The sequence below is a fragment of the Hermetia illucens genome, chromosome 3, assembly GCF_905115235.1.
Source record: "Hermetia illucens chromosome 3, iHerIll2.2.curated.20191125, whole genome shotgun sequence".
Classification (NCBI taxonomy): Eukaryota; Metazoa; Arthropoda; class Insecta; order Diptera; family Stratiomyidae; genus Hermetia; species Hermetia illucens.
In genome coordinates this window covers 148943693-148968411 of record NC_051851.1, presented here as the reverse complement: position 1 = coordinate 148968411, position 24719 = coordinate 148943693, and the positions used below count along the sequence as shown (strand labels likewise).

The following is a 24719-nucleotide window of genomic DNA, read 5'->3' as shown; positions in this document are numbered from 1 at the left end:
GATGGAACTGGGGGAACTACTGGCGCGCATCTCCTTCTGCAGGCGAACATGGCAGCAGAAAACGCGCAAAAAGCTGAAACAGTTGCACTTTGCACTGAGAGCACGATTAACGCCAAACAGATCGTAGATAGCCCACTGTAAAATGTACTGGGGAAAAAACAGAAACAGGAAGACACACTTCAAGGGGACTTTATCGAAGTAGTTTCCAGGGTCCAAAAAAAGAAATCAAGAAACATACAAAGAGCAACACGCTACGCCATCAAAGACTCGTCGGTCCAAAGACAAGGAGGCTATAAATAGAACAGCAGTAATCGAAAACGAAGAAGGGCCGTCGCTTCTGCTCATTAAGTCGACGAAAGGCAAGACATTTGCAGAAGTCTTCAGTGAAAGCCACTAGAAAATGAAACGGAAGTGTCGGAAAAGGAAGGCCGGCGGGGTTCTCGTTGAATTAGGCCCGAAGACGACTACGCATGTGCGTTCTACGAAGAGGTCAAGGAGCTACTGGTGAGAAAGTTCCCATTTCTAGTTTAAAGCCTATATGCTTTCTAGAAATTCGAAATCTACATTAATAATCGTTGGCGCAACAATCCAATTGGATCAGGGCTTCATTTCAGTCAAAAGCGTAACGATGCACTACACGATTACAGTACCCGATAGGAAGTTAGCATTGGGCTGCGAAATTGTCATTGCCTTACAGAAAAAGTCGAAGTGGAGGCGACCATAAAATGTGTATGTCGAAAATTAATCAATGCCCTGATAGGTATCATTTCTGTGAATGTTTGCGGCAAAAAACTCGCTGTTGCCGAGCAACACGCGAGGAAACTCCTTAACAGCGGGAAACCCAAATTGGATGGGTGGTATGTAGGGAACGATTGCCGATAACCCCCACCAAATGCCACAGGTGTCTGTACTATAGGGACACCTCAGCAGCTTGCGATGCACCCAACAGAAGAACAGAATGCCGCAGATGCGATCAGGTAGGTTACGAAGTAAAGACCTGCAACGAAAACAGAGAACAGCAAGGATTGCGGCGCGTCCGGTGAGGGAGTTGCCAATACTGCGGGTTCGGAGCAGTGTCCGATCTTCAGGGCGGGACTAAAAAGGGCTAAGACGTGGTTAGCATGAACCACTCATGAGCTGCTGCCGCAGTTCACTGCGGAGGAAAATCTGATCTAGTGGCGCATCGGGAGTGCAACCACTCACGAGTTGCTAGCGCAGTTCACTGCGGAGGTAAAAACAGATTTAGTGCTAGCTTATAGGGTGCAGCCATCTGGGTTCGGGACGGCATTCAACTTTGTATTCTTTCCCAAGGCCAAATGGCTTTGTCTGTTTTCGGTGTTTGGAAATAAGGTTTTTTTACTGTTTGCCTAACGCCCAACCATTCGATGCCGTACTTTCGCATGTTCGACGGTCTGGAGGATGCCATTTCGGACACGAAGAGGCGAATCATCTTAAGCGATGACTCTAAACTTCAGAGAGAAACAGATTCTGGGAATGGCGACGAGTCACAAAGAGTGAATGAATGCTTTTCCCAGTTAGTTAACCTTCAATAGGCAAATCTTCAAGGCTTAGTCTAGATGTTGGTAAGCAAGCATTCATTTCATCTGGAAACATAACAAGTGACGGTCAGTTCTCTCAAATTTTTTTTCATGAACAGTTAATAAGTATAAAAATTTGTATTACGAAGGGAGTGCAAAAAGTACAAAAATTTGTATCCGAAGGGAGTGGTGTTGCTCGGGAAGAGAAAGGGAGGGGTCCCCCTTAAAAACCTCTTTGAAGTTTCCTTTCTGTTCTTCAGCCCCTGAGGACTGCCAATCCCCAAAGGGAATGGGATAGTTAGGAAAAAGGAAGGACGATGTCCCTCTTTAAAATCACTTTGAAGTTTACTGAGGGTTGCCCTCCTTAAGGAGTTACGCCGCCTGAAAATGAGAATTATCCATATTATGTACGGGAATTTTGAATTTTACTCGTATGTCAATTATTCTCGTTAATTATGACATCAGAAGATTATTTTTATAGGTTAGGATGCAGTGAAAAGGTTGGATAAATCAGCAAGTCCTCATACGATCTCCTCGTGGTGGCCACTGGAAATCGTCTTCATACAGGCCAAGAGAGTGTCGGGCCGGGGTTAGAGTAGGTTAATTCAACTAGCTAGGATCTGTCTGCTTGGTGGTATTGTCTTAGGGACAAGCAGATCTGACGGACGTAAAGCTTAGGTCATCCCAAACAACGAGATTCCCTGGAGATCAGTCGCTAGCATCTGATTATCGGAAATCTGCATTGATAAGCATAGGCTCGTCCAATCTTGGTGTCTTCAAATCCCGGGATTTCCATTGAATATTGGGGGATTGTCAAGGAGGGAAACTTTGAGTAAACAGCAAAACCATTCTGCTCCGTATGAAGAGGCACTGAAAAGGACGGATTATAAAGTGCGCTTTGGAGTCAGCAACGTGAAGTTCAAAGTGTTCTGCCTCGCGAAATCGTACGACGACCTGCATCCGGTTGACGCTGCCAAGGAGCTGTTAAAGGGGATGGAAACCGACCGTCCGACGGGGGCTGTCGAACCCCCTACGTAAGCAAATCATGCTGAGGGTAGCGCAGATATATTTGCAGCGTTCGAAGTGCAACATCGCATCGATACTAGAGGAGGAGGCCTTCAGGGACAGAGCTAAAGCATGTATCCTCTCCAGAAAAAGTCTGCACTTTTCTGTATCCTGAGCTCAATTAACCTAATCTTTGTCAAACTGGTACACGGATAGGAAAGAAGGTCAACCTCTGAATATACTACGATGCCAATGTAAGGCATACTTGCCGGATCAGCTCAGAAATCAACGAAAGAGATTTTATTACTAACAGAAAGATATTGATGTGTAATAAAAGCAGTGCACCAACCTCTCATTTCTTTAGCTCGGAGAACTGTGAAGGTTGATATAAGGTCCTTGATATCACGCTACTAATCGATACTGAGACTTTTAGGGTGACGAATTGGAGAGTGTCCGATCAGAGATCGTTCTCAGATCACAAATGGATATTTATCAGTCTATATCTTGCTGTGGAGGTCTCCAACACCGTCAGAGGCCCCAGGAGGATCGACGGGAGGAAGTTTGGTCAACTTATCGAGAACAGACTCGCCGGTGCACCAAATTGGAACATTGATACAACAGTCAGGGATCTGAAAAAAGCATGCGAAACCTCCTTCAAAATCTTGTGCCCTGCTGAACACAGAACAGGTGCAATGAAGAGTCGTCTAGCTTCAGGAAGCTGACCATTGAGGTATATAACATCTGCTACAGTCACTAATACTGGCAACCATACAAGGACTGCTAAGAAGCGGTCCTGATTGGACAGTTGTCAGAACATTGAAAGTTCCTGCAAAACTTATTAAATTGGCTAAGGAACATAGGAGCCCATCCTTTATTGAAAAGTCGAAAGGCTCCTGGATGAAATTTTCTGGTGAGATCCTGAAGCTACTAATTGAGGTGCACTTTCCCGCCAATGAAGAGGACTGTGCGGGGCAGCAGCTAATACATTCTTCCTACTCACGAAATTAATAAGTTTGAACTGCTATAATTTTTAATGCTAATAGTCGAAATGACAAAAAGTATGGGCAAACCCTCAGGCACTTCCGTTGCAATCGCCTATCTCTAGCTAGTGCGAGCTGGCTCTGAAGATCTGAGCCTTCATGATCTTAAGAGTTTGTGGCATGAGCCCTTTCTGACGTTACGCTTGCATATTTTGCCTCCTCACCCCCCTCTTTTTGCAAACACGTCAAAACAAAAATCTATCTATGAAAATATTAATTGAGATCTTTCATTTGATACCCCACACAGATACATTAAAAGTAAATACATCCCCCTTTTTATATATAAGGGGCCCCTCTTTAAACTTCACGCAAATTTATGTCCCTCCGACCAAATTTCGTTTCAATCAAAGGGTGTGGCACAGAGAGACAGACAGAAAATTGAGGTTTTGTTTTACCCAAAACCTTAAAACCAGCTTTCACCGGGGTTGCAAACTTTCCCTTTGTAACATTTCCACCGCCTCTGAGGATTGGATTGAAAACTAAACCATTACCATAGAAAAAGTTGAAGAAAGAAAATGAAGGAAATTTACTTCATTTATATCAATGCTCGTTTATCTCCGTTAAAATAATATACTACAAATATCGGAGGTATCTAATTTGCAATCATATACCGATTAGCCAATGGGTTTCATATCAACTTGCCCTTGAAATATATGCCAATATCGATTAGAAATATGTATATACAATACACACTTGTATATATGCATTCTATTCATTCATGGAACCGAAAGTCACTGACCTCAACTATTTAGTCGAAAAAACGCAAGTACAAAAATAGTTAGCAGGTGAAAATAGACCTCAAAGTACACAGTTTACACCCTACCTTATGTGTTAACATCATTCTTATCGAATTTCCTTTCGCTATCTCGATATCATTATCAAATTGGAAAAAGGGTGAAATTACAAATCCAATCAAGTAAGTTTTATCTTATCTAAAAATTAACATTGCATTGCCATTACCACTGTACGGTGCGCAATAGATAAATATTGCCCAATGCAGTAAACAAATATTGCGTAACAGACTGTAGTTGTAAAGTTTAGGGGAAGTACCGAGTAGTCCGTCAAAAATTGATCAAAATTCAAAACTTGTGTTTGTCAATTTGCAAAACATTCAAATCAGTTGCCGGTAAAGTGTGTCATGGGGTTCAATTGGCGCTGACTGATTAGACTATCTAATCTTTGGTGAACTCAGTACATTTGTACATGTTTTGCAACATTCGCTGCAATTGCGCTAACCATTATGGAGGGAGGCAGGTATCGTAGGTGGACAGCTTATATCGCTTATAAATTATGCGATAAGAAAATTCCGACAATTTTACGTATCAGTGAGAAAGTTAATTGTGGATCAAGGTGTGTCTATGAATAGAATTTTGGGGGAAATTATTAAAATTTGTTTATTCTGGCATTTTTATTGATGCTTCTTTCTTTTTATTCTTCTTCTCAGCGATCAATCCAACAGCTAATGGGTGAAGATTCAGACAACTTCCGAGAGATTGGAAAGCTGAATATCAAAAGATGCAGAAATAAATAAGCTGAAAAATCAGATTTTTGAAAAAAGCCATTGGCAAAGGAAACTTTTGAATTAGGTATGTATTTATATGTGCATGTTTGATTTTGCAAACTTTCTCACGACTTCTATTCGTTGCTGTTACTGCAGTGCTCTTTTGTATATTTACATTATCATTCCATATCATAATAAGGCTCTTTGAAAAATACCAAAACAAACAAAACGAGAGAGCTTTCGTTGCCAGGAAGATTGATTGCATATCATTAGAAATCCGAATGTACTAACGAGCTAGGTTTCAACGGTAAATCAACGTAAACCGAAACGAAGACGTGGGTTCCATTGCAGTGGAATTGCCGAACTTCTTTAATGTGTGACCTATCCACTGCTACTTCTACCCTCCGATTACATCGCGTACGGTTGACACGCCTGTGCGTCGACCGAGTTTTTGGTTTAAATTAGCCTGTGTACTCGATGATATGTCGCAGACAGGTGTTCACCAACCCTTGGAGCTTTCGAACAGCAGTGCCAGTCCATGTGCTACTCTCATATAGCAACAGAGAAAGAATACTGGCATAGAACAATCTTAACTTGATATGGATGTTAAGATAATTGTAGATTTTAAACAAAGTGGGGAAAACCAATCTAGTAGTACTGTTAATGCGTCGGCCGACATCAACTTCGGTGTCACCATCAGCAGAAACCACGATATACAAATCGATCGACGCCTTCAATGATCTGCCCATTAATGCAGTTTCCCATCACATGTCTAAGCAAGGTGCTGTCAGAGCCTTCTGTAGCGCACATTCGGATCACCGATCACAATGTCACCTTTTGGAAGCCTCCCCTGGCCTGCGTTTAATTGCTCGTAGAAAGTATCCTTCTTCACTATATCGTAAGTCTCTTTTGGTGCGTAACATTGTATAGTTGTGATGTTGGATCGGAATTTTACCGTCAGAAATCGGCTCCCACACCTTGCGGTGGCCGTCAGAGGCGACACCAGATTCGTGTCTGCTACCGCTTGGCTTTCTAGAGTACAAAAGCAGATTGCCAGAAGAGAGGTGTACTCCCCAGAATCCTACCATCTTACTTCGCTTAGGCCGAGAATGTTCAGCTTATATTCTTGAAATTTTCGGTAGAGTTGGAGAAAGCGAGCATTCTGGGGACGCTCGATATCGTTGTCGAGGAGCGTGCGCACATTCCAGAAACCGATCATAACCAGTTTTGCCAAAAGTAGTAGCCGTCTGGTCAGTCACTATCCAAGACGTTGGTGAAGTTTGGGTAGCAGTAAAGTTTCAAAATCCGCAGGTTGGTGACCCACAAATTTCTATCCTTGTTAATCGGGTTTGATGACAAGCTGGGAATGCTCACAAATGTTGTAGCGCGGGTTGGTTAGAGGTTGTGTCGTGTATACAGCGAGAAAATCTTGCCAGCACTGCACAATAACCGGATCGCGGAGACGAATTTGGGGGTCGACACTTTATTCCCCTGCGAGCAGACGCAATAGCGATAAGCTAGCGAAGATAATGGTCCCCGCCAAGTTCTATATCAGCACCCGTTTTGTCATGTACATTCAGAAAACAATTCCTAAATCTATTGCTGATATGGTCAAATTGATGAGTTTGTCCTCGAAGAGTGGTGTCGTGGAGGTGAAATTTGCAGAAATGTTCGAACCTTTCCGAAGATGTATTCTCAGAGCCCGTAATGCGTGACGAACACAACCGCTAAGCTGAAATGGATCCTTGTCAAAGAACGTAGCCAAAAGCTGGGTTATCTACGCTCACAGAGTGGGAAGTACCCAGAAAGCAATGAAGAAATGAAAAACTATTTGCTTGATGTGACATCCAAAATTTCATCTCAGCGCCGTCAGGTACATACAGCTCTCAACTGAGGGACTGGCCATTTAACTCGTTCCATATATACAAGTCTGCTGGCCTGGATAGCATTGTTCCTGCTGCAGTAATAGAGCGAATGAATGCCCTGGGTCTATATATATAACGTGCATGCCTAGCACAAACTTATATTCCAATTAACTGGCGTGATGTGAAGGTGATATTTATAGATACTTATTCCCTAATCAGAGAAACACAGCTACACGGACGCAAAAACTTTCCGACCGACCAGTCTAGCTTCTTCTCTATAAGAGGACTGGAAAGACTAGTAGATCAACTCATAATGGATACAGGCATTCCTAGGTGGTCTCTTCACTGCAACATGCCTATCAGAAAAGCAAATCTACGGAGATAGCACTCCTGGAGCTTACGGCAAAAATTAAGAAGGCAATGTTCGAAAAAGAATACACTTTAGGTGCATTCATAGACATCGAAAGTGGCTTCAATGGTGCCTCATTCGCGATGATCTGTAACGCGGCGCTGTTAATCAGTTAATCAAATGCTAGATTAGAGTTTTTTCGGACAGACGTCTATTGAGGCAGGATGTCTTAGGGGCTTTCCATAGGGAGCGGTTGTCTCTCTGCTAAGGCTCCTGGAAATGAAAACCTTGCTATGGCCCCTAAATGGCACAAAGTTCTTTACAGAAGGATAATCATCGGCAAGTTTACGGACCGCTTCAATGCAATTCTGCATGCAATCCACAGTTGGTGCCTCCGTTACGGACTTACGGTGAACAGTAGGAAAATTGGACTAATTATATTCACTTGGAACGTAAGGTGGGGCGGTTACACTCTATGTACCTTATCAGTCAAGCAGTCAAATATTTAGGAGTACATCTCAACTCCAAGCCAACGTGGAAGCGACATGTCCAGGAACAATATCAGAAAACGTGCAGATTGCTCTGGTGCTGTAGGACTGCCATAGGTAAGATCTTGGGACTTTCACCAACACGGATGTATCGGATGTAAACTTTGTTAACAGCAGGAAGCTTCTGGCGAAGATTCAAGGGTCAGTTGCTTAAGTGGTACTGAAGCAGTGAGTTCTTCTCCGACCGCGGCACTCGAATCTACCCTCATTAATTTCAAGGTAAAAAGGAAAGCAGTTAACGATGCATATACGCTTAATACCATTGGCCCGTGGAAAGACTGCCAATCATATAGTCATGCGAACTTCTGGAAATTCCTTGGCAAATATGAGGTGTCTTTGATACTTACCGATCATATGGTTTCCAGATTCGTCCTGGAAAAAACGTACTCTGATGTATTTACCAAGAGAGAAGACGGTCTATAAATGGTCAGGAGACTTTTAGCATTGCAGATCTAATAATTATCACCGACGGGTCAGTCGCATCTTTCCAATATGTTCCAACTGTCGGGCAGTATTATCAGCACTAAACAGCAATAATATATCATGCCAGTTGGTGTGGTGTTGCCACCAGTTGCCGCTGAAACTTGGCCCACTGAACGAAACATTTCTGGGTGCCAGGGCACGCGGACATCGCCGGTAAGCTAACAGACTGCTTCCCCCAGGGGATGGATTCACTATGGTAAGGTCAGAGCTAGCTTTTGTCATCCGACAGTCTACTGTTTACGCTAAAAGGTGAAATTGCAAGGATTCTCGCAGCCGAATGGAGAAATTTGAACTCCTGTCGGCAGAGAAACATTTTTGTGAAAGAAGCCAAGGCCGCTAGTGTGGTATTTTTGTTGTCCTTGAAGAAGTGGGACGTGAAACCCCTAGTAGAGCTCTTAAAGAACAGTGTCCTCTCCTTAAATTACAACATGGAAAAATTGGAGTGGTGGTTACAGCTATATGATGCCAATGTGAGGAGGAGGAGATGGGCCTGCGCTTCATATGCAGATGCCCGGGCTCCTCAGTTCTCAGACGAAGAACTGGATTTGGGGAAGATGGCAAGCAGAACCGGATTAAAGATAAATAGCAACAAAAGCAAGGTTATTAGCCGACTGGTCATCGCATTCTTTCTATCTGCATTAATTGGTAGAACATTGCCGGGTTGAACAATTTTTATGTCTATGAAGCGTTATTTCTGCTGACGGCAATATCGAATTTGACGTGGCTCGACGGATTATCATCACTAGATTCACCTTCGTTATTTTGTTCGAAATTCGGAAATGCAACTATCTCAACCCAACTTCAAGTTGAAACTGTTTGAGTCTGATATTCTTTCTGTGTTATTATATTGAAGCAGCCCATGGAAAGTGACGAATCACTACTGTTACTCGAAAGGTCCAAGCCTTCGTCAAAACTTGTCTGCCTCGTTTCATGGGAATGCTGTGACTTGAGTCAATTTCGAACGAAAAACTACTTCAGGGTGCAAGCAAGTTAGCCGTGGATGTGTTCATCAGAAGGCAGAAGTGGCAGTGGTTAGGTCACATATTAAGAAAGGGCGACAATTCCATTGCTAGTTATGCCATGCAATGGAATCCACTATCCAGGATGACCGACGAATGGGTCGCTCCGGAAACATATAACAGATACGTACGGGGTTGAGGAAGGTAGAGAAAGAGTGCAAGATGGCAGCGATGGCACGAAGGTGTGGTTGACACGCTGTGCTCTATTTAGTTGGGTGGATGTCTTAAGAATGATCAAGAAAGGAGCTTTGATATACCAACATACGATCGTTTCAGGAGAAATGGGGAATGTTCTTACTCTTCCAGCCAATCTTGGACTTTAACTGATTGCCGATAGACTGGATTATCTTATGTGTGATCATGGTTTTTTTCACCGGAACTCAGTTGATTTCTAGCCTCGCGTTGAAGCCTGCACAAACTTTCTAAATGAAAAGACCTCTCCAATATAAACGAAGTAGTTTTTTTCCTTCGACATAATCTATTTTTACTGTTTTTGCCCATGACATAATACACTAGAAAATGTTCACTTCATAACAGTCAATAGTCAGAATATTTTTAGTATGTACATACGTGCATATTGTTGCCAATTTTGGTAGAAGTGGCCTCCATTGGAGTTTGAGTGTTTCTATGACTATAAAAATGTAAGCAAGCCAAGCTTTTCTAATGCTATCGTCCCCCTAAAAAAGTTTAATTGAATACATAATAAAAGCCCCCTGATTCAATTGCTGCTTTCTAGCGCTGTTTTCTTCCAAGTGAGTCCCAAACAAATAATTTATCCACAACAGCTGCACGAGTCACAATTCAAACTTTCAGTTAACAATTACGAAATACAGCAAATATCAAATAAGCAGTAACACTAAATGCCACCCTAAGCCTGAACCGCGTAGCAAATATTTACTCTTCTCTCTCCACTTGTTCGGGAAAACAACATTAAGAATTTTTCTGTGCAGCTCCGAATATCTAGTTTCATCTATAATACTTCTTGATAATTCTCAAGCGAGCACAGAGCGAACAAGCCAGCTCTTAATACACAAGGTGTAATCTAAGTTAACGCGAAAAGGCTCTAATCAAGAAAGTATACGTGCATATATACATATGCCGCGGCATTCCTGAATTCATGGGCGAGGCTGAAATATTGTAAATAAGTTTCGCAGGTTCTCATCTACTATTTTTCCGAACCACTTCCACCTCAATCGATATCCATACTTTCTACCCAGCGAATATATGAGATTGGGGCTCACTGCATTATGTGCAGTAAGAGGTTCGAAAAAAGATTTTCTGCGCCAACGAATTTATCTTTTAATTTTTGCAATTAAGATAAGCTAGCGTTGGAGCGTTTTTTACTGCGAGGCTAGCGATATGAAACCGTGAACTCTGATATTTCCGTCAAAATTTCTGTTTATTGAAAATCGATATGGGGCTTAGTAAGGTATTAACTACACGAAACCGAAAAATGTGGTCTGCAGTGTAATTTAATTAGAATAGAATAAATGAATAGATAAACTCTGAATGTTTAGTGCTCTCACCTCTAATTTCCTTAATATGATTATCGTATTGCGAATTACTCCGTGCAAACCGTCCCACACTCATTATATGCAAGGAATGGTTCAAGAACTCACTATACCACACATTTTCGGGGGTATTCAATTCTGCACTGCCTTCGCGATTGCTATCCGTAGAACTACTGTCCAACTCGGGGCGTAAATTGGGCTTATTGTCTTGCAGGGTTTGTTGATATCTATTGCCATCGGCAACCTGAGTTTCAGTTATAGAAGTTTCCTTTCCTGGAATTCTCCCTTCTTTAACGAACGCAATTCTTTTTCTTTTAGGTGTATCGGCATTCGGTTGAAATACTATGGAAGCATTTGTTTCGTAAACATTGCGTTCACGAGCCACAGGATCGTCTCCATACGTCGTTTCTATAGTTACGTCAGGATTCGTGGATCCCAACAAACGTTGAGTATGCAGTTGTAAGGGAGTCAAATTAGGCCGTGATGAATCACTAGCATAGTGCGGGTCTAGCTGGAAGCAGCTCTCACGTGGTGTGGAGCAGTCCCAGTCAACGGAAACCTTGTGAGTTGATACGTTACCGTCACTTTCATGAACATCTTTTCTAACAAATATTTGTTTTTTATGTATCACTCGTCGTGTGCGGAGCGAAGTAGATGGAGAATCTGTACAGTCCAAGGCGCCGCTATTATCCTGCTCCGATTGGATAAACTCAACAGTTCGTCGCTTGGCATATCGGCTTTCACTTGGATCTGTGCTAACACTTATGGCGCCAGCATCGGGACCAAGTGCGAATTGCCTTATTTCCGATGTCGTCCATACTCTTCGCTCGAAGTGAACGCTTCTTTCAGCTTGCTCGGGGGTTGATGTCAGGAGTTGGATATTACGCTGTCCAGAAACATATGCCGCAGCACCTGCTTCTGGGGAAGGCTCCTGAGAATTCGAGCCATCGTCATCTTTATCCGAATCCATGATATTACGTCATTGTCTAATTATATCCACCAAGGTTGAAGCATATTATTAAGTACACAATCAATTTATAACTTCTCATATAGACACTTGTAATGTTTGCAAACAATGTTATTGCAGGAACGTTTGTGTAAGCACTCAATTGTGTTTATATCGTCATTTTAAACCGTCCAGCGATTGCTCGACTACGTTAACTTCCTTTCGAATCGATTATTTTGGCTGAATGTCCGAATTCAACGAGACTACCACTCTCTACTAATATTCGACTATACTAAACCGCGTTACATTTATTCCAATAATAGGCATTACGCAATTAAGATACCCATGTTCACCTTCAGCCAGGTCAGCTGATATTAAACTGCTCTGACAGTCCCCAAAGCTGGCGAAGAAATATACAAACCGGGGCTATAAACAAAAAGCCAGTGTTACCACTTGGGGATCCCAGTTAATACTATCTGTACGTATCAAAAAGATACTCTCCAAAGTACATGACTGACTATGACCGCTAGTACAAAATCTCAAAGCTCAGAGCCCATGCTACGCACTGTATCTGAAAGAATGATTCAAGACATGACCATAGTACTCGTATCAGCGTCTTCTAACTTACAATTGAAACTCTACCCTATTCATTATATTCCCTAACAGACTTTTACATTGCCGAGTATCTGAGCACTTTGTGTACCGGTTTCACGAAAGCATTTCCCCTCGTGAAAGCAATTCAGATCGATAGCTTCGCGCAAGATAGTCCTCCATTCAACCGGTTTCCATTGATTTTATAGCGGACTTTTTGCAATGGTTAATCCATGCTATAGTCCCATTTGTGAGAGTTGATTGCGTGGTCCTTTTAATATTACTGTAACTCTGTAACTATATCAGAAATTTATGTATCTTTCGCGATGACTTACTACTTTTGTAAAACTTGTTTCTTTGGAAGACACGAAGTTAATCCAAATTTGCCGGCAAAATTTTAGATGCAAGTATGTAGGAGTCGAAGGAAGCCGGCGAAACCGGTTATTTGTGGTAAAGTAGATGACTGAGGAGAAATGGATAATGGCAAGAAGTTAAGTTGAATGTGGGACGATTGTATTGTATATAAGATTTTCAAAGATTTCGCTATGTAATTTGCTTATGAAAATAAGAGACTGACTAGCAGGGGAACCGGCAACATAGGCTCATTTTTTTCTTCAGATTGTCGTACAGTGAAATCGGAGACATTCTAAATTTATATAGATATCACTAAATAATTTGAAAAAGACCAAACGAAGTGATATCTCATATATTATGGAACAATTGTATGGAATTCGATCCTTCTTTCGAATTCAAATTGATACTATATATGTATATATGTATCAAATCAAAAGTATAACGGATATTGTTTTCAGTTTCGAGAAACATAGAATTACAAAATAGATGCCTCCTAGAACTATAGTCTTCCGTTTTTCTAACGAATTCTAACGAACCTTCAAACGGATCACAGGACCATCGGATTCAATGCTCCTAAATCTTCATGGTTGCCAATATCCACTAAAAAGCGCCTAGCGCCTTCGACGCGTCATTGTTGCCGGTTCGCTCAATTGTGTTTCAGTTCTGTCCAGATTTTCCCAAGGAGCCTACGCTCTTTATCTACTTTTCTGCACTATGTGTTTCTAGGGCGATCCACTCGTCCATTCACTCTCGGAGAAAGTGGATTCCATTGCTTCGATAGCCGGCAATGGAATTTTCACCCCCTTTGTAATGTGTGACCTATTCACTGTCAATTCTGCCGTGCCCACGGGTTCATACCTTAACGTAACTCTTCGTTCGAAAGTGTGACAAATATTGACGGCGGCTTGGATCTTCCGACAGTGGATGGTACTTCTCATATGCTACTTCCATATAGCAGCACAGAAAAAATATTGGCGCGAAACAACCTCAAGTAGGGGTGAGGTAATGCATTAAGCGACATCAAGTTGGGTGGCATCCTGACAAAAACAAGGTTTCTTAGATACACAAATACAGTGGGATCGCGTTAATTCGTACCTCAGTAATTAGTATTTTCGGATAATTCATACTAATTTCTTCATTTTGTACTCCAAATAATTGGTAATCTCGATAATTCGTACTAAAACATTAGTCCGTCCATACAAATTATCGGGATTGTACTGTAGATCAACGCCTGCTCTAGATCAAGCAGATCTCATCCACGTAATCGAGGGTTTGGAGGATAAATGTCATGGTCCATTGAAGCTATCCACTTCCTCCGAACAAGGAAGCATAATAGCCCGCAATGCAATTTTCGCGCCTCCTTAATGTGTGACCTATCCACTGCCACTTCCGTCTTCCTATCACATCACATACGAGTGCCAGGCCTGTGCGCCGACCAAGTTGTTCGTTTAAGATAGTGTCAGGCCAGTGTACTCCGTTGATACAACAAGTATTGACGAAAGCTTGGAGCTTTTCAGTAACAGTGGAGTTCACTTTCCATGTGCTACTCTCATATAGCAACACGGAAAGAACATTAGCATAAAACAATCTCAGCTTGATTTTAGTATTGAGATAATTGCATTTCCAGATTTTAAACAAGGTAGAGAATCCGAATACAGCGCTACTAATGCGTCGGGTAACATCCAGTTCGTCGCCATTGTCGGTATAAACCACGCTTTCCAGACATACAAATTGATCGGCGCCTTCGATGCTCTGCCCATTAATGCATATTGGAAGAGTGCGATGACCCGTCAAACTGAAAACCTTGTTTTTGTTGGTGTTTATCTTCAGTTCAATTCCACTTGCGTCTTTTTCCAAATCTAGATCCATTTGGCCAAGGTCCATGACCTGGTGAGAGAACAAGCAGGTGTCATCAGCGTAGTCGAGGTGTTTGAGGAAAGATGCCATAGTCCATTAAACTCCTCCATGTTCTCCGGACAAGGCAGCATGAAAAACGTCATCGATAACCAGAAGAAATAATATCGGTGACAAGATGCATCCCTGGCGGATTCCGCTTTGAACCTCAAAATTCTCTGAGATTTTACCTCGATCCAGTAGATGACATTTTACGCCATCGTATGGCGTTCTGATAATAGCTTTTAGTTTCCCCGGAATACCTCTCCTGCACTCCAGACACACTCCCTGTTCTCGATGTCCAAAACTTTCTTGAAGTCGATGAAAAGCAGATGAAGCGAATATTTAAATTCCGCGCACTGTTCCAAATTGATCCGTAGAGAGATGATGTGGTCAATGCAGGAGGATCCGGAGCGGAAATCAGCCTGCTCTCTGTCGATCAAACTTTCGAAGTATTCTTTGATGCATTCCAGCATTATTTTAGCCATTATCTCTGTCACATTTAAAAAGGGGGCCTTAGATTCGAATCTTAACGATCATCTCCTTCTTCCAGGGCTCTGAGAAAGCTCTCGAATGCGCAGGATTTCCGTACGACCGTTACCGTTCCTCACAGAACCATCGAAATGTCTTCGACCACATGCAAGTTCCTCCTTGATGTGGTATATATTTCTGAAATCATCGCGGCTTCCTCGACTTCCTTCGACAACGTAAATTCCCTTTTGTCACGGCGCACCTTACACTGAACTTTTTGGGATTTTACTCGGTATTGGAGTTCGAGAGCGTGACGCTCACCATGACTCGCAGCGGTCAATGGAGCCTTCAGTCCCTTCGGTTAATCAATTCGCTTCCACGATTCTGCAGTCAGCCAGATCTTTGGGACCTGGTGACGACCTCCGTAACACCTGAGAATAGAGCATTGTTGATGGTGCAAAGTGAATCGAAATGTGGTAAAAATTCGAGACGCATCATCATCTTTTCCTCATCTCCTGCCAGGGTTGCATTTTCATTTTGGAAGATAAATTTTATAGGCCTACAGTAAATGGTAGACGATGGACGCGGATTGACCCACACTACTTTTGCTGTTTTTTATCCACCGATTTCAGTAAAAATAAAACTAGGTAGCTTGCTCCTACTACAATATATTTTAATAGTTAGTAAATACGTATTTCGAAAGCTACTTACTTTCTTCCTCAGTACTTAAGCTACCTGGCTACCATGGCTATAAGAAATAAATATTCGTCGGCACTTGATGGGTCATTGTAACTTGCAATTACCAATATACTCTGCGCTGTTAATTGCGAAAGTCACAAGAGAATCTGCACAGCAGAAATTTTGTCTGCAACGTTTTGATGTGCTAACAAATCCAACTCATAAATCTACTATCGATCATGATGTGGCCGATCTGATTATATGTATATACGTTGCTGGTGAACTGACCACCCAGGTCACCCAACTGATCTTATAACAGACTCTGTGCTCGAACAGTGTGTCATCGATAACAAGACGATGGCAGCGGCAGTAACCCGCACTGTAACTACTCACCATTGTTATTTCTGTTCCCAAGACATATCCGAGCAAGGTGTTATTAGACCCCACCTTGTCATTCAGATCGCCCATCGAGTGCAATGTCACCTTTAGGAACTCTCCCCCGGACTGCGTTCAATTACTCATAGAAAACCTCCTTCTACCTGGCTTCGAAAGTTTCTGTTGATGTGTAACACTGCACAGTTGAGGATCTCGATCAGATTTTCGCAATTAATACTCTATCTGAAGCCGTTTCTCAGGGTACGAGTGTGTTTCTAGCGGATGTGGTGGGCATTAATTCGCATTAGAAGAAAGGTACCTTCTGGCAACTTTTCGTCACAAAGACCTGTAAAGTGCCTGCTGACGACTATAACGATGTTGCGGACACCCATGACCTTGTAATTGTGAATACATAGTTCATCAAACGATTGATCTTTGTACATTTTATGGTGGGGACAGTGAAACTCAAATCGACTGAATCTTCATAAGACGCCGACATTTTATCGCTGTCAATGATGCAAAGCCATTTCCTATCAGACCATCACATCTCAACATCGGCTGTTGATTGCCGTCTTACAAATGAAGCCACCGATAAAACAGCGTGAGGAGCGCAGTGGCGATTTCGTGAGAAGAAAGAAGAAATTATCTCACTTTCGCGATTCGTGGAACCAAGTTAAAAACACAATCCACAAAGCGGTCTATGCAACCCTCGGAATCGCCGAGCCAGGTAAGAGATATGAAGTTCCGTGAAAAGAAACGCGTCTACCAAGAGTTTCTCTACGATAAAACGCTGGCCAATTGGTAAATTTACAAGAATGCCAACCGAGAACCAAAGAAAGCGATCGTTGCTGCCCAAGCGGTCCATGACAAAGATCTCTACGATAAACTGGACATTCGGGATGGAGAGGGAGATTTGTATCCACTTGTCAAAAGCCCACACCAAGGCATTGAAGTCGAGGGAACAATAAAAACAATGAAATTGGGGAAAACAATAGACCCTGACGACATCGCATTTGGGCTCTGGGAAGCGAAGAGCTGGGACCCAACACTGTGGCTCTTTGAATTCTTCAATCAGGTCATTGAGGAAGATAGAACACCCTCTGACTGGCAAGAAAGTGCCACCGTTCCAATATGGAAAAAGAAAGGTAGTCCAGCAGAATGTTCAAACTACCGTCCGATCCGGTTATTTTCCCATACCATGAAGATTTTTGAACGCATTCTTTGCAACCGTATTCGCGAAATCGTTGAAATAACCGTGAATCAATCTGAATTTGTTAAGAACTGCGGAACTACTGACGCAATACACGCTGCCTGGTTACTCATGGAAAAACACCGTGAGAAGCATCGCCCTCTTTACATTGCATTTCTGGATCTAGAGAAGGCGTTTCACCGCGTACCACACGAACTCATCTGGTATGCTTTACGACAACACTTCGTGCCAGAAGAACTCGTGTGCTGGGTTCAATTGCTCTACCACGATCCGAAAAGTAAAGTTCGAAGTATGGCGGGTGTATCAAAACCGCTTCTCTGTTGGTGTTCATTAAGGAGGCACCCTCTCACCATTCCTCTTTGTTCTTTTTATGGACCGTCACAAGGGGCATCCAACGTCCAGCGCCCTACACACTGCTTTATGCAGATGATGTTTTCCTAGCCTCTAATAGCAAAAATGATCTCGAGTAAGTTGTCCAAAAATGGAATGACCGCCACATACAACACTATCTGAGATTGAATCTAAATAAAACTGAATTTTTGACCGATCCCCATGAAACAGGCACAATCACTGTCAGCGGCAGTCATCTGCCCAGAACTGAGTGATTTAAATACCTCGGGTCAACGCTATCAGCCAATGGAGAACTGCGTTATGAAATTGCTTCACGCATTAATGCAACCTGGATGAAGTGGCGTTCCACAATTGGTGTTCTTTGTGATCGACCTATCAACGAACGTCTCAAATCTAAAATTTACCGCAATGTCATCCGCCCTGTCGTTCTCTATGGTTCTGAGTGTTGGCTGAATATAAAAGACAATGAACGGCGTCTTGCAGTAATGGAGACGAAGATGTTGTGTTGGACTAGTGGCCTCATACGAAAATGAGGATATCCATGATCGATATGGGGTTGCCCCGATCATGAAAAAATTGCGAGAGGTATTTTTGATGGTGTGGTCATGTAATTCATGCTAAAAAAAATTCACTTGCCATGATTGGTCTGAACATTGAAGTCGATGGTAAACGAACAAGAGGCCGGTCGAAACAACGGTGGCTTGATACGTTGGACGATGATTTGAAAACCCCATAACTGCATCTAAATCAGGCATTTGACAGAACAAAATGGTGCAACCGATCACGATGAGCTGACCCCGCTTAAGGTCGGGCGAAGGATAAAGAAAAATATGAAGAAAAACTCAGGTCTCCGAGGAATACATGAGGACTGGTAGTACAGTAAGAATTTTGAGCCCATAGTGAGATTTTTCGAGCGAAACAAAGACGATGCATGATAGGACATTCCCTTGTCTTTGTCCCTAAATGGTCTCGAGAGTAATCCTGTTGGTTTTATCTGGCCTCCCACTTTGTCTTATCAATTTGGTGGGAATATCGAAACTCTCGCATGATCATATAAAGTTTTACCCTGGCTATGCTTTCATAGGCAGCCTTGAAGTCGATGAGAAGATAATGCAACTGATGGCCATATTCCAACAGTTTTTTCATCGCTTGCCGCACAGAGAAACTCTGTTTCTAAATTGCCTGGAATGAAACTTGTTTGGTGTGGACCGATGAAGTTCTGGGCGTATGGGGCTATCCGGCCTAGCATATAAATATATCTTATAAATGGTTTCACAAAAATGGACGACGGTTTCATTCAGGGCAGCGGCGTTACATTACGTCTGACCAGCGGAGCAGAGTGACCGAAGCGATTACAAGGTATTGTTTGCCTCTTTATATACAATTCATAACACGAAACTTAGATTTGCCTCCGGCGGCTTAGACGGTTTTCGTTTTGAGTATAATTCATAATCTTGTTATGAATTGTAACCACTTTGTTCACGCTGCTCCCAGGACAGAGGTAAGGCAGCATCTTGAGAGTTGCCTGTGCCCTGGGTGAAACCGTTGTCTATTTTTGTAAAAACTTGGGTTCCAGCCTAGAACGGAGCGTCCGTAGGTTAGAAACAGAGAATGAAAGTTTCTTTTCAATTGACCCGGCGGACTCAGGATTCCCCTTGAATTCCTAAACACAAATCTATAGATGGTACTCAGCAACGTGATACCTCCACAAGTGCTGCGCTGGGTGATATCCCCGTTTTATGTATAGGACAGATAATGAATCCTTGTCAGTCGCCAGACACTATTCGCAGTCTCAGACATTGAGCATTAGTGGGTCACCTTCATATTTAACCAGTTCGCTCGCATTTGTCCGTCATTTTCGGTTGGCGGGAACTCTAACTCGCCGATATTTTGATTGTTGACCAGTTCATCAAAGTACTCAACCCATCGCTTCAATATCCCCATCAGCATCCATAAACGGCCTTCAAATAATTTATATAAACACATTTCCAACAAACAACAATAAATCAACAGTTTTTAAACGATATTTACACAGAAATTTACCGTGAGGCTAGGTGGCCTTCCAATTTACTCTGGCTTTCAAGGTAGGTGATCTGTCAAATTCTAAACTATTCAGCGATCTCATACTTTCGTTTGTCATCTTGTCATCATCTGCTGGGATAATTTAAGTGTTTCGGTAACTGAGAGAAGGAAGGCTTTTTTTTGCAAAAATAGGAGTTCGATCATTCATCACTCTATCAGTCAATGTGTTAACACCACCCAGTCTGACTGATTCATTCAATCATTTAAGGTCGCTCATAAACATACGATTTGATAATAAGAATTTTGTTTGTGGTACTGAGGTGATGAACGCTTAGTAAAACTAAGACGAACAGCGGTGCTCGTCTTACTAAGGTTTTTTTCTTTTAAATTTCCAGTCCAGGCTATCTAAATAATTAATTTTGCCGAATTTATCTTATTGAAGTAAATATACACAGTCTAGCAGGGAAGTATGATGGAACCAAGGAAGTGGGTGAAAGTATTGAGGTTCCACTGTACTTGAAAAATTCACTCTTTTGATTACTTCTCACAACCATTCAGTATTGGTTGTTGATATTCTGTACCGGAACAAATGAAAGTTTCTGCCTTTATCCTGCGAGATTGTGTGCTGGATTTGTAACACCGGACGTGGAGGTTACATTTATTGAGTTGATTTCACTAAGTTGTACGACTGCAAGGTCTTTCATCGCAAGGGATTAATAACAACATCTAGAGAATGTTCATGTAAGAGTTTGTTGAGAAATTTGTTAGGCACTGATTTTAGGTCTGCAGGTCTTTGAGGTCCGTTGTTTTCTCGACGAGTATTCAACAACAACGTATACCAAATTCCTGACAAACATGTATTTTCTTCGAAGGAATAGTGAAGTGCAGGAGGATTGACATAAAGGGAAACGTCCGATTTGTGTGCAGTTACTGCTTTATATGCTTGGCTTGTGATGTACTCAACAGTCTTGAAGGGTCGTATTATTATCTCAAACTGCGTTCATCGCTCAAACCCGAATCAGACCAACATTTCCATTGTTATTTTTTATATAATGTTTAATAGTACCATTGCCCTCTTGAAACCAACTCTTTGAAAATTATGGAACGCTATCAACAACTTTATTCATCCAGATATTGAGGTGACTTGAGTTTTGAAATTTGAATCTCAGATCAAAATTGAGTATTTTTCTAGGAATGAATTTTAAAGAGCTTTGAATAAAAAGAGAGGCCCGCCGTTTTTCATAACTAGTGCATTTATTCGTGTTGCATATACCGATATTTCGGGAACCACTTGTCCTCTTTCTCAGTGCTGGACGTCTTCATCAGCCATGTATAGAGAACGAAACGGCAAAATTCATTCATAGTAACTTGAGACAGACAAAGCTTCAGCACTGAGGGAGGCAGAAATTGGTTCCCGAAATATAAGTTCACGCAATACAAAGGAGCAGGAAACGTCCGTTCTGTTTGATTTATTTCTCCATTAATTTTATCAAATGAGATTAGTTCCAAAAATTATTAATTGAGACGTTTCATTTAGTATTCTATACTAAACAAGACAATTTTTAATGCAAAAGGAGCTACTCTTCAAGGCGCTCATAAAATTCCCTTGTTTCCACCAAATTTCATGCCAATAGGTTCGCCCGTTTTCGAGTAACCTGTGAGCAAACTGCATATAGCACTGTTTGTGAATCGACTTTTATAAAACTCCAAAAAAGGCAAATAAAAATTTGCACTAAGTAACACTGAATTAGATACTCAATAGCATACGTAATTGCGTAACTTTTTTTTTTCATTTTGAAGATATTGTATGAAAACCTGTTTGCAGCTACGCACAAAGTGTACTTAGATGAGCGCTCGCAAAATAAACTTGGCGCCAAAGATAATTGAAATCGATTCAAACACCTTCACAATCGCTATCTTATCTGGTGCTATTGGAAATGCATTTGTTGATTCATGAATTGATCTTCAGATTAGGTATCACTGTTGGAATGCATTTGTATGTGAATGGGATTGTGTGCAATCAACGGGGTTAAAGACATGGTACGTTGAAAAAATTTAGTTATTAATGCCTACTTCAAGTTAATATTCGCTAATTCACTAGCAGACTCAGTAATCATGACACTTGATCTGGATTTAATCAATGGAATTTTAATGAATCAAATCGAAGAATTCGAACTAAATGGATTACGCTCTGGAGTTTAATGCGACTTAAGGTGTTTTCCAAAGTAGATATTGTGGCTAAGTTATCGTGCACATTTCAGATATTTTGAGACCATTTCGCAACGTTATATGGAATGATGTTTTTTCGTATATGCAGAACTCCATATGAACAGGGGCCGGTTTAAGGTTGCGGAAAGCATTCCAATCAATTAACTTCACCACGAATATCGCAGCTTCATCTAGAACTGAGTAGCTGCAGTCAAACATAATATTCCCTTTTGCGTAAATACACTAGCATCATCAATCTTTTTGCCGATGGGAATTAACTTCCAAACCATATTTGTAATCTGGGTAGAAAGAAATCAACGGACCATCCAAATGAATTGTGCTTACGTTATCATGGATTGTAAGTGGTAAGGAGTCACAGGCTTCAAATCCATCCGCGACTTTGAAAAATCAGGTCACGATCGAGACACGGATTTCGCACCGTCAGATTCATGTTCCCCCACGGAGAAATCTATGGAAGACATGCTCTCCACTTCAGTGAAAAGCCTTTACACAGTCAGCAATCAGCGAGAAAGAATAGTGCAACAACTGCCTTATTGGGAGGAACTGGATACCTAATTATGGCCAGCCTGTTTCTCTTGCTTAACTCTTCCAGCAAATGGCAGGATAAGGCTCAACAGAAGGAAACTTCCCCCGCAAAGAAAAGGGGACTGCAGGCTTGCTGTCAAAACCTTATCGTCGCCTCTATCTGGAAAAGCAAAAGAAAGCAGAAGCTGGTGATGTTGTCGCAACTGGTCTAATATTGGTATATGGAAACAGATCCATGCAGCCTGGACACCGTAAACCTGGGAAGGCTACCTGCCGATAATAACGGTAGGCATTGCGAAGTTTCTTGGGTGTCATCACCAAATGTGGCGATATCCAGGGAAATCAAACGCAAGAAAGCGGAACTTTCGACGGCATTTAATCAGTAATCAGGATTCTAGGCAGTAGCAAATGCAATCCTAAAGGACAGAAAGGTGTGCTCCTACTTTGAAGTAATGAAGTGAAATAATTGACCTAACAATCTGCATTACAAAGTTGTTAGAATTGATTAGAGACTGGTGCGGGTTAGATGAAGATCTTACCCTCAGATCACCGTTACTTAGAATTTAGTCTGACCATTGCAATCCTAGGAAAGTGAATTAGACAAAGCTCAATCAACCTCTGGGCGACAAAGTGCAGTTTCTAGGCAGCTATGGACTGTTTTGGGGATAGAAGATCAATTAGAATCCCTGAATCGCATACTTTTAGAGTGCTCTGAAGAGGCGTGCCCTATAAACGGTTCTATGGTGGAACCGAGAACTGCAAAGGCTCAGGCAATCAACCAGATGGCTTCTGAATCATGCTTGTAGCTGCAATAAGAAACTTAAACTCCTTTAAACTGAACAGAAGTCACCGTTTTTTCATGGGTGACTTCTAGGGTGTGAAAGGATGAGTTGGACCCTCTTAGAAAACTGGATGGAACTTTCACAAGCTCCAGAGTTGAGTCTGTATAGACTCTCATGGAAGTACACCACCCGAGAGAACAGAAGACGAAATTGGGAGGGAGAGAATTGGCGGTTTCTGCAAACTTTTCAACACGAAAATGATGTAATGGGAATTGGGACACTGTGAGAGTTGCCATACTATCCTTTGAACACACTAACTACAAAGAAATATTTTTCAAGATGTTTTGCCAGTTAGCCCAGCTACATGTCTATTTCTTGGCAAAAGGTTAAGGTAGCCTTCACACCTAAGCCTGGGAAAGATAACTATTCTAATTCAAAGAAATTCAGACAGATCAGCTTCAGATGGTTTCTGAAAGGTTTGGAAAGACTGATCGTGCGTCAAATTCATGGGAAGGCAATTACCTAGGTCGTACCCCTTAAATGAAAACCAACATGCCTACCAGCGTGGAAAGTCCTGTGGGTCTGTTCTTCATTCTTTGGTTTCCAAGATAGAAGATGCAACTCCGAAGGGTGAGCACGTGACGGGGGTGTTCGTGGACTTTGAAGGGGTTTTTGACAGTGCGCATGATGTTGATGAAAGTTTCATTAAGTGGGTTCATTCTATACTAACGCAGAGATAGCTGTGTGTTGAAGTGGGTGTTGATCGCTACCTAACAGCAAAAGCAACGAAAAGCTGCCACCATTGCTATCGCCACATCTGTGGAGTGTGTTGATCGACTATTACTATGCGAACTGTAAAAGTTGCCAATACATGCCCAAGCTTATGCGAACGAGGTGGCTACGCTAGCTGTTGATCAAGATCTGGGAAGGGTGTGTAGAAATATATAACGTGTCGTTGATTTAAGTGTTTATATCTCAAGCGTTAACTTTTAGTAATTTAGTTTAGTTTACTGGGGGGAGCACTGAGGCCATTGTTAGGCCCATTGTACTGTCCCCGTAAATCGTTTATTCAATGGCTTCCCGCCAATGGTGTTCGCAGGCTTTAACAAATTTGAGAAGATTCTCTAGAGGCAGAGAGTGTGCAGATTCTTCATTTAGGAAAATCCTACTAACGTGTCTTCGTCTGAGATCTGAGGAGTCCGGGCAGCTGCATAAAAAGTGTTGGGTCGTCTCCTCCTGCTCCTTATATTGGTTGCAGATAGCCGAAACCACCACCCCAATCTTTTCCGTATGGTAGGTTAACGAGCAGTGTCCCGTTAAAATCCCTGCTAGGATTTTCATGTCCCACTTCTTAAGGGACGACAAAAATGCCGCTCTGGCGACCCCAGGTTCTTTCACAAGGATTTTCACCTGCCGGCAAGATTTTAAGTTAT

General features: G+C 42.0%; 1 protein-coding gene across 7 annotated transcripts in view; it reads right to left on the bottom strand.

The window, feature by feature from the left end:
- LOC119653199 (nesprin-1) overlaps positions 1-24719 on the bottom strand; it is a 205957-nt gene that overhangs the window by 166509 nt on the left and 14729 nt on the right. For 3 of the 7 annotated variants that reach the window (XM_038057762.1, XM_038057763.1, XM_038057764.1), the window contains exon 1: positions 10875-12171. The exons of 2 other annotated variants lie outside the window; for them this stretch is intronic. In XM_038057762.1, coding sequence (XP_037913690.1) covers positions 10875-11829 — 955 coding nt within the window. In that variant the 5' untranslated portion in view covers positions 11830-12171. Of the gene's footprint in view, positions 1-10874; positions 12195-24719 lie in introns of those variants that run through there. 2 more of the 7 variants (XM_038057767.1, XM_038057768.1) reach the window with 1 other exon arrangement.